The 11,517-nt window shown below is 38.6% G+C and overlaps 1 protein-coding gene across 2 annotated transcripts in view; it reads left to right on the forward strand.

Moving 5' to 3' along the window:
- Positions 1 to 10,213, forward strand: part of SLAIN2 (SLAIN motif family member 2) — a 79,167-nt gene extending 68,954 nt beyond the window's left edge. For both annotated transcript variants that reach the window (XM_005666635.3, XM_003356917.5), the window contains 2 exons: positions 5,292 to 5,610; positions 7,212 to 10,213. In XM_005666635.3, the coding sequence (XP_005666692.1) occupies positions 5,292 to 5,610; positions 7,212 to 7,278 (386 nt within the window). In that variant the 3' untranslated portion in view covers positions 7,279 to 10,213. The remainder of the gene's footprint in view (positions 1 to 5,291; positions 5,611 to 7,211) is intronic.

An 11,517-nucleotide genomic window follows, 5' to 3' on the forward strand; every position in this document is an offset into this window, starting at 1 on the left:
GTGATCTTCCTCTGGACTTAATTATTCTTGCTCCTATCTGAAACCTGCATCCTCACCAAAACAAAACCCTGGTCCAAAAGCTCCCTAGGATGCGTAGGCCTGAAGATGGCTTTACTGAAAGAAGCAGGTCCAGGCCCCACCTTTATGTAGTGGTTAGAAAAATTAGAGACGTGGAGCCTCAGTTATCCAACGAGCTTCTAGAATGACAGTGAAATAAATTGGGAGAGACTGGTCCAGCAAGGGAGACAAAGGTGGGACTGCACAGAGTGAAAGTGAGAAAACATTTTTATAGTCACCTATAGAAAGGGGCAGCTGGATTATGTAAAATAAAAAAAAATCTGTAAGATCATGGAATTTGCAATTCAGGGGCACTTGGGCCTTGTGGACCCTTTTTTTATTTTTTTGGAATTTTCTATTGGAAGAGACTCTGTAACTATTTGTTGGATTCGAGAACCATTATTCTTAATTATGGCTCTACTTTAGAGTCCCTTGTGGAGGTTTTTTCCTTTTCTTTTTTGGACGCCCCGCAGCATATGGAATTCCAGGGTGGCTTCGGCAACACCGGGGATCAAGCCTGCCTCCCGTCACTGTAGAGATGCCACTGATCCCATTGCACCACAGTGGGGACTCCATGGAGTTTCTTTTTTTTTTTAAACAGCTTTATTCAGGTGGAATTTTAAATGCACAGTTTTAATTACAGCAAGAATATACATTCATGCAGCCTCTAGCACAATATAATCAGAATATTTATATCATCCCCCAGAGTTTCTTGTATTTCCTCTCAGTCACTTCTCCTAACCTCAAGCAAATATCTGATTTGCTTTTAGTTACCATAAGTTAGATTTACCTGACTTTTGAGAATCATTCTTGCTGTATCAGCAGTTTTCTCCTCTTTATTGCTGAGTGGTATTCTTTTGTAAGGATATACCATAATTTGTTTACCCATTCACCACTGATGGACATTTGAGCTATGTCCAGTTGAATGGAGTGATTTTTTTTTTTTTTTTTTTGCTTTTTAGGACCTCACTCACGGCATATGGAGGTTCCCAGGCTAGGGGTCGAATCATAGCTACAGCTTCTGGCCACAGCAATGGCAGATCCTAGCTTTGTCTGTGACCTACACCACAGCTCATGTTAACTCTGGATCCTTAACCCACTGAGTGAGGCCAGGGATCGAACCTGCAACCTCATGGTACCTAGTAGGATTTGTTTCTGCTGCGCCACAATGGGAACTCTGAGTGGAGTGTTCTTTAAACATCAGGCCAACTTAATTAATGGTGTTCATGTCTTCCATGTCCTTTCTGATTTCTTACCTATTTGTTTCATCTATTACTGAGAAAGGGGTGTTGAAACATCTAATTAATTCAGAACTTTTTCTGTTCCCACCTTTCAGTTACATCAGTTTGTTTCATGTGTTTTGTGTATCTGTTTTGGGGGTATCCATAGTTAGGATTCTTATGTCCTCTTGGTGAATTGACTCCTTTAACATTGTGAACTGTATTCTGATGGTAATTTTTCTTTTCATGTTATTACAAACACTCCAACTTTTTCATGATCAGTTTTGTATGGAGTATTTTTTTTATCTTTTTACTTCTAACCTTTGTCTTTATATGTAAAGTGTGTTTCTTTTAGAAAGCATATTGTTGTTGCTTTTTTGTCCATACTGGCAATATTAACCTTTCAGTTGGAGTGATTACTATTCCCCTTTAATGCAGTTATTAATATAGTTGGCCTAAAATTTATCTCACAATTTATTTTCTCTTCATATTTTTTTTGCTTTCATTCTTCTGTAATATGGAAATATGGATTAGTTGGATTCTTTGTAAGAGGGATCAACTAATATTTTCTTAAAGGATTGGATGGTAAATATTTTAGGATTGTAGGTGATATTGATCTCAGTTGTAACTACAACTACTCCTGTAGCCGGAAAGCAGCCATAGACAATATATAAACACATAAGGATTGTCATATTCTAATAAAACTTTATTTACAAAAATTTTGATCTTCCCATGGGTGGTAGATTGCTGACCCCTGATTTAGTGGTTTGTTTTTAAGTTTTATTAGAGTAGATTTAGAATAGCTTTATTCTAGGAGCAGTTTATTCCTTTTGGGGTGTCTTCTGATTGCCCTGGATGTTTGACAAAGATTCTCTGCTCTAACTGGTTGGAACTCAGATGTTTCCTAGTCCTTTATGAGCTTTGGAAACTGTTCAGTTTCTAGTGTTCCAGTCCTCCTTTGCCCAGTCTCATGGAGCTTGGTGCACACACAGCTTAATATTCAAGCAAAGAGTCAAGTTGACCCCCAAGCTGAGTTACAGAGGTTTTCTGGAACACCTCCCTCCTTTTAAGGTACTTTGCCCCTCAGTTTCCAGTTTTTGTCTTCTCAACTCAGCAAGATAACTGAACTGCTCTGGATCTCCTCCTTGCTCTATAGTCCAAAAAAAAAAAAAAAGTCTCCCTTCTCATCCTCACACCCCCCAAAAGCTAGGATGCCAGTAGAAGTCACCACATTTATTTTCCTTCTCTCAGGAATTGCAGTCCTGTCCTGCCTGTTGCCCAATATTTGAAAACTATTATGTGTATTTTATCTGGTTTTATAGTTGTTTAACATGGAGGAGGTTAACATGGTTGGCAGCTTCTATGGTGGCTTTAAAATAAATATTTTGAGTCCCATTCCAGACTGGATTCTCTGGGGGGGTTATGCCTGGGCTTCCTTTGTTTGTTTTTAAGTTCCTTGGGCCTCTGATACAAAGTCAAGTTTGAGAATCATGGCATTGGGGTTTTGGAGCCAAGAAGAAATAATTTGAACACATCAAGCACTGGGCCTAGTATATCTTATGTATGGGGGTGCTGACATTTGAGACTTTGATCAGACAAAAGGCAAGGAAGATCAACTGGGAAGGAAAAAGGCTATGTACAAAAATGTTACTTAAAGAAAGGTAGGAGATGAATTTTCCCTCTTTGGGAGTTTTGAAGCTAAGGCTTATTCTCTCTTCTTTCTCCTAATCACCAGATAAAAATAGTTGCCAGAGTCATCCATTCTTTCCTCTCCCATCCAGTACCTTGGTATACCCTACTGTTACTTATATTCTTAGACAGATTAGTAGCAGTGAGGAGAATGAAGTTGTGTGTATCAATCCATTTCTGTGGTCTTAGGACCAAGTCCCTGGCCCAAGATTTCCCCCTCTTCCTGTCCTTGACAAACGAATGGAGGTTGAGAGAATAGGGTGAGTGAGATCCCTTTTTCCCCTTCCCTGCCCCTTTCTTGCCTTCCTCTTTCCCCTCATGCACTCTGAACTCCACCCCAGCATTCCCTGATAGGTAAAGCACATTAAGGTAATATTTTTTATTTACATTGTTATGTAGCCATCCATGGGCATTTGAAGAAGCTAAAATTGATGCCCTTTCAGAGGTGATTTATCTACATAGAATACTAACAGGGGGAGTTCCCGTCGTGGCGCAGTGGTTAACGAATCTGACTAGGAACCATGAGGTTGCGGGTTCGGTCCCTGCCCTTGCTCAGTGGGTTAACAATCCGGCGTTGCCGTGAGCTGTGGTGTATGTTGCAGACGCGGCTCGGATCCCGCGTTGCTGTGGCTCTGGCGTAGGCCGGTGGCTACAGCTCCGATTCGACCCCTAGCCTGGGAACCTCCATATGCCGCGGGAGCGGCCCAAGAAATAGCAACAACAACAACAAAAAGACAAAAAGACAAAAAAAAAAAAAAAAAAAAATACTACTAACAGGAAAGGATGAATGTATCCCCCAGGAGATCTGAACTTTTAATGACTAGGGACCACTGCAATGATAAAAATTTATTTGGAGGGAGTTCCCATTGTGGCACAATGGTTAACGAATCCGACTAGGAACCATGAGGCTGTGGGTTCGGTCCCTGGCCTTGCTCAGTGGGTTGAGGATCCAGCATTACCGTGAGCTGTGGTGTAGGTTGCAGACTCAGCTTGGATCTCGTGTTGCTGTGGCTCTGGCGTAGGCCACCAACTACAGTTCCGATTCAACCCCTAGCCTGGGAACCTCCATATGCCATGGGTGCAGCCTTAGAAAAGCCAACACACACACACACACAATTATTTGGAGTCTTATTTTGGCTTAAAATATGCAAATTGTACTTTTAATTCTTTATGTATCATTTGTTTTAATATAAGTGTCTTAACTAACCCCTTAATATAATTGACATTTCAGGAGTTCCCGTCGTGGCGCAGTGGTTAACGAATCTGACTAGGAACCATGAGGCTTCAGGTTCAATCCCTGGCCTTGATCAGTGGGATAAGGATCCGGCGTTGCCGTGAGCTGTGGTGTAGTTCGCAGACGCGACTCGGATCCCGAGTTATTCTGGCTACATCTCCAATTAGACCCCTAGCCTGGGAACCTCCGTATGCCGCGGGAGCAGCCCTAGAAATGGCAAAAAGACAACAACAACAAAAAAGAATTGACGTTTCAGCAAAATGTCTTTTTTTTTTTTTTTTTTTTTTTTTGCTTTTGCTTTTTAGGGCCTCACCTATGGCATATGGAAGTTTCCAGGCTAGGATTCCAATCAGAGCTGCACCTGCTGGCCTACACCACAGCCGCGGCAACGTGAGATCCAAGCCACACCTGTGACCAACACCACAGCTCACAGCATCACCAGATCCTTAACCCACTGAGTGAGGCCAGGGATCAAACCCATGTCCTCATGGATACTAGTCAGGTTTGTTATCACTGAGCCACTACGGGAAGTCCAGAATGTACCATCTTTATCCTGTGACTTCTTATATCTCTTGATATGCCCCCTAGGTTTATAACTTTCCTACTTGGTAAAGCAAAACAGTAGAAGCAGGTTTAGTTTCTGAATTTTAAGTTACACTGTGGATGATACAGTACTTGGAAGTATACCCACCAGGGACTTGATACATGTTTACATGAATGTTTCTTTGAGGGGAAAGTGTGTTTCAAATTCTAGACAACTATCTAGTAGTTAGCTTTTTTTTTTTCACCTCTAGAATATGGCTTAGGTTGGTTGCCACAATAAAACAGGATGCTACAGTGCCTTTTCTGGTATTGTGGATTCCTAGCTGACATAATGTTTTAACACTGTTGTTAAGGAACGTTGCAATCCTCTGAGTAAGTACTTGGTTATTTAAGACCTATTAGTGATCTTTTTTAAATATGTATATTCCCAGAAATATTCTTTATTTTTTGCATTTCTGTAGATGAATTTTCATGAATACAGACCAGTCATCAAGTGTAATATAAAGCAGTGGTTTTACTTACACTTGATTTTCTCTGCCATCCTACAGTACCTTCTCCAGGCAAATTCCGCTCCCCTGCAGCACCATCTCCTTTGGCTCTCCGACAGCCAGTAAAGGCATTTAGCAACCATGGCTCTGGTTCTCCTAGTAGCCAAGAAACAGTACAACTCATGCAAACCACCTCCTCCCCTGGGCCTCCCATGGTTCAGAACACAGTCCCAGCAAATCCTTCTAGCAATATCAACAGCACTACCCTAACCAGACCTGCAGGGACAACCATGATGAGAAGTGGCTTGCCCAGACCCAGTGCCCCTTCTGCTGGGGGTATACCAGTGCCTCGCAGCAAACTTGCACAGCCTGTTCGAAGGTAAGTGGCAAATGTTCTGTTTCAACATTCTTGAGCATAGGGAAGTGGTAGACTGCAATGACCTGCATGTCTGCATATGACAGTGAAGATCAAGGGTTCTGGTGGGCTCCCACTAGAATCTTAGTACAATTTTTTTTCTTTATCTTTTTGCCTTTTCTAGGGCCACCTCCTCGGCATATGGAGGTTCCCAGGCTAGGGGTCTAATTGCAGCTGTATTGGGTGGCCTACATCAGAGCCACAGCAACACAGGATCCAAGCCACGTCTGTGACCTATACCACAGCTCACAGCAATGCTGGATCCTTAACCCACTGAGCAAGACCAGGGATCGAACCCGAAACCTCATCGTTCCTAGTCGGATTCGTTAACCACTGAGCCACGACGGGAACTCCTCTTAATACAATTTGAATAAAACTTTACTGTCTTCAGAAATTCTCACTTGAGACATTAGGGTATCATATTGCTTTGGTTCAGATTAAATTTGCCCAGATACCTAACATGATTAAGCTCCTAGAAAAAAATTGTTAGAACCACTCCATTTGGTTGTGATATTTGTTTATTTTGAATATAATGTTATTCATTGAAGATAGTAAAAGCATATTAGAACCTAGAGGGAGATTTAAGATAAAGCTTCTAGCTAACAAGTCTGAATATATAATCTAGGAAGATGGTTTTTTGAACCTTGCCACAATTCAGACTCTTCTGTGGAATTTATCTAAATATACAGACCTAAGTTTTACCCACAGAGAGTAGATCTGGTATGAAGCCCCAAATCTGTGGGTATTTTTTTTTTTATTTGTTTGTTAAATCTTCAGGTGATTGTGAGCTTAGGCTGGGAACCATGTGTCTGTAATTTTCATCTACCCTTCAGGAATGTGATTACCATCATCAGTTAACTTAGGTGTCAAATATAATTAAACTTGAAATACTGATTTGTATGGAAAAAAATGCTTTTGTGCTGTAAGGGTTGACACCTAATTACTCTTATTTTTTTATTCTAAGATAAACACATTACATTTCTGAATCCAATAGTAGAGTACAACAGCTTTTGCTGCGTGCTGTGATAACATATATGCTCTTTATTTAATTTTTACAATAGCATTAAATGTGGAGGTACTCTTATACCTTTTTTTCACAGAAGATTAAACTTTAATGAGGTTAGGTAATTGTCTAAGACTTCAACTAGTAAGACCTTGTGTTCCAAGTGTGTCTGACTTCAGAGTCCTAAAAGCATTCTTCCATTATGCCTCTCTAGTGATGGTGACAGCACACCTCTAATATCACATCTATTTGCCACGCAAGTAAACAAAGTAAATAATAATTTTGGTGATCCATTCAGTTGGAAAAGATGAGACAGTCTTTTCTCTTACGCTAGTAGCTGTGTGTTAACAAAAAGAGGTTAGTGAAGTCACCTAATACTCAGTAAAACTTGAAAGTTGTGAGCATGCTGAGCATGGGATAATTTTATTAAGAGTTTTGATCTTAGTAGTCTCCTAGAACATTGGATCATGGTGCCACCTGCAAAGTGATCAGTATATGGAAGATAACATGGTAATGTTCCATAAAACCTTGCAAATCACTTTATAAAATTGCTTTATTTCAGATCCTTGCCAGCTCCTAAAACCTATGGTAGCATGAAAGATGACAGTTGGAAAGATGGCTGTTATTGACCAGCGGAAACAAGAATGCAGAGGTCCACAGCTTCATGGATACCCCTTCACCAGGCTAAAAGACAACTTTTATATGCAGACTGTTCAGATAAGACTCGGGATTTATAAAATCCCAACCCTCTCTGTCTTAATTAGCACAAACTGACAGAGATGATCAAGCAGCACTTTAATGACATTTAACATCAGACGTGTTTGGTAATCATACAATCACTCTCCATGAAATCACTTTTAGTTTTGTTTAATAGAAACTAGGTTGATTTTTAATAGTTGACAGAGGCCAATATCTGGGCAAAAAACTAATGGATGCCAAAGAGAAACGCCCATTTGTAAATGAGAGAATACCTTTGTGCACAAGAAAATGGTGAATTCAAGCTCTCCAAAACTTCACGTTCAACCTAATTTACTGTATAAATAGTATCAATAAATATTTGTGTTAATGACAACTAATATTCTGACTAATGATCTAAAATATTTCACTAGTGTTTCTCTAGTACTCCAAGAACTTAGACTGAGATGGAAGGGAGCAGGGTGGGAAGAAATCTGGGCTAGAGATTTAAAACACAATAGCTAAATTTAGGAGAATTCTATACTTTTTTTTAGATTCATTAGAGAAATTGTCATTTCATTTAATCTTAAGTTTTGGTTGTAGCTCACATATCACCACCACCAGACAGTGTCACAGAGTGCATCCATCATGTTGCATTGACACATCGAACTTCTGTGTGTTTGTTTTGATTGCCAAAAGGGCTCAATATCAGTTGTACAATCTTTCTAAACTTTATAGCTCTTGGCTCAGGAAAGATAGCCTTTGCTATTGAAGCCAACTTCTTCACGTGTTACAGAACTAAGAAATCTTGCTTTTATTAGCAGATTTCCATGATGGGAAAGAGCGAGTAGTATGTGTCTTTATTCTTGATATAAATAACACCACCGCAGTGCTTACAACCTGGAACAAAACCATACAAATAAGAAAGAGGGGGGAAAAGAAATCTATGCACTTCACTTACAAAATCTCTGGTAATGACAGTTACATTGTTGCTATTAATTGACCCAATGGTCTATTATGTGGTGGGAAATTACAGTCTGCTGAATTCTACTTCATTTGATCCACTTTCAGCTGAGTAACTGTATGAAACATCCTTTGAAAAAAAACTGTCCCTTTTGATTTAGATTCTGCCTGACATCAGTTTTTGCATTTTTGGTAACAAATGAAACCTACTACATATGACTCTAACCTGTTAAATACTTGCTCTGCCATGGCCCTTATGTGTATCCTGGAAATCACTTATTTTGATTTTATTCAACTATTATGCAGATTAAAACTTTCTGCAGCAGGCTTCTCTTTTTTTCCTGGGAGGTCTGTTTTTGAACAGCTCTAAAATATTGGTAGCCAGGTCACTAAAGGATTTTAGATATTTGAAGTTCATTTCCTGTTAGTCAAAGACATTCTGTAAGTTGGCAAAAGAAATTGAGAGGGAAATGGGAAGCTTAATGTTCAGGATAGCATTGAGGTTGATAGCTTGAAAGAATGATAAAACTTTTAAAACCAAGACCTCCGTTATGCCATGACTGACAGCATGGTAGCTTAGTCAGTAGGGAGTCATTCACTTAGCACAGGCAGCCAGAGATTGAAACTGCCAGTGCAAATGTATTTTGGTGTATGATGCAAGGAAGAAATTTTATCCTTGAATTTGAGGGTGATGGGGATAGGTCAGGAAAGGATGGCGCCAGAATTCCACATGATGATGAGCTGAAAAACTGTTGCTTTTCAGAGGAAGATAAAGCAGCTATTTTGGGTAGGGGGGTATCTCGTGTAAAAATCTAAGTAAGTAAAAGAAAGAACTAGCCACTGTCTCTTCTTTAAACCACACATACAAAAGAAAATAAGTCTCAGTTTTCAGTGCAACATTGCAAAAAAATATGCTGCAATCTAATAATTAAAAGGAATTTAACTCTATTATGAAACACCCATTACATTTTTAACTTAGATTATCAGTTGCAAAAGGAATATTCAGGTTATTTAACTTTGTTTTTAAATGGCTGCATCAGAAAAAAATGTCTATTTTTTTTTATTAAAATATTTCATCACTTGTTAAAAATGTATTTGGATCTGAGTTGGGTAAAGTGTTATTTTACCTGCTGTTGCACTACCACAGACTATTGGCTTTTAGTTTCTTAAAGAGAAAAATTGCCTTTTTACTAGAAAGCCTTTGTGTATTGCCAATTTTTCTCTTTGGGAAAATCTAAAGATTCACTGTGGTTAGTCTTACAGATGAAATGTGGATTTGATAAACTAGTGCCTATGATTTTAACTTATGTTTGATATATAGTAGTAAGGGTTTTATGAATGTTGATTATTTTTTTGTGCCAACAGCCCAGAATTGTCACTTATATGTAAGCAGAAAGCTATGAGCTCTGCTTCCAAAGTTATTTAATTTTCTCAGTGTTTGAATGTTATTTTTTTCTAAGTGTGTTAATAAAAGTGTAAAGAATTGGAAAAATATAAATATTCTTAACTCAAGCATTTGCTGGATCATTTTTCTACAAAACTTGTTTGTATAATATATAGCACTCTGAAGGGTTGACTTTTTTTGGTTTTCATACCCTGGAAATCACATTTTGTAATAGTGGGGACCATTCATAATTGTCAGGTACTTTTTAAAATTATTATCTCAGTACATCATTTTTATTAAAAAAAAGTTTTCTGAAAGGAAATTAGACACGTGTCCCCAGATGTTTGTATAACTCTAGAATGACCTAGGCTATGTATACTTTTTACTGAATGTACAGGTGTCCATTTTTGACATTACGCATGGTCCTTTTAGATCACATGAAGTTTGATTTGCAAACATTTCTATAGCCAAACTTGTATATGTGGTTGCCTCCTTAATAAACAACCTGACCATAATGTTTATTATTAAATTTATATTTGGTTTTTCAAGTGTTTTATTAATTTCTGGATATGGTAAGGTCGGCCCCCCTCCCCGCAAGTTGCCTACAGTTGTTTATGATAAGTTTCTCAGTTGACTTTTTTTAAAACATAAACCCAAATCATATTCTCCTTTCAGACTTGATCTCCATGAGGTTTGAATATATCATGTTATTTCATATGTGGATTACTTGGTGTAAATTTATAGTTTACTCAAAATTGATACGTTCTTGGAACTTTTTAACCAGCTGTGAATTGACACCTTGTTAGAAAAAGCTAGCATATATAAAACAAGCAGAAAACCATTATATAAGAATATCCAGGAGGGAAAATTAATATATTTTCAAACCAAATATGAATATGTTTTGTTGACCATGTGCATCTTTCCTTTATAGATGCATAGAAAAAAAATGAATTGTACAACGTTGTCTGTATCCCTTTAAAAAATTTTTGCTGTCCTCCATGTTACAGTTAGCCTCTCTGAATCCTAGGGAAATGACACCTTCATGCTTGAATTTTCTTTTCCTTTTTTTTTTTTTTTTTTTTTTTTTTTTGTCTTTTTGCCTTTTCTACGGCTGCTCCCGAGGCATATGGAGGTTCCCAGGCTAGGGGTCTAATCAGAGCTGTAGCAGCTGGCCTATGCCAGAGCCACAGCAATGTGGGATCCGAGCCGCGTCTGAAACCTACACCACAGCTCACAGCAATGCCAGATCTTTAACCCACTGAGCAAGGGCAGGGATCGAACCTGCAACCTCATGGTTCTTGGTCGTTTTCGTTAACCACTGAGCCACGACGGGAACTCCCATGCTTGAATTTTCTTAAAAAGCAACTTGAGAAACGTTTAAGAACCATGTAAAATTAATTGTTATTATACTTGTAAATTAATGAAAAGTTTACATAAACTTGTTACATAACCCAGTGCAACAGTAAAACCTCTATTGTGGTTCTTGTGAATTATTACTATATCAAAGTTTAGCTTTGAGTACAAAAGCAGAATAAATGATAGCGAAAACGAACTTGGAAATAGTGAGCAGTGTGGTCACATCAGCTTGAAGCCAAAGTTATCAACCACTAACATATTTTGAATGATCCCAAGTATAAGTCTGAGTAGATCGAATGTCCCTCTGGTTACTAGTATGAAAATGGAGTAGATTTTACTTATGGACTTTATGTAATACAACTCTGTTAAAACTGTTCACTGCATAGCACTTTCAAACCAGTTCTTTGGGTAACTTTAATGTTTTTAGGGGGAAAAATGGAGTTCCCTGGCGGGTCAGTGGGTTAAGGCTCTAGTATTGACACTGCTGTGG

The sequence above is a fragment of the Sus scrofa genome, chromosome 8 (assembly GCF_000003025.6).
Source record: "Sus scrofa isolate TJ Tabasco breed Duroc chromosome 8, Sscrofa11.1, whole genome shotgun sequence".
NCBI classification, from domain to species: domain Eukaryota; kingdom Metazoa; phylum Chordata; class Mammalia; order Artiodactyla; family Suidae; genus Sus; species Sus scrofa.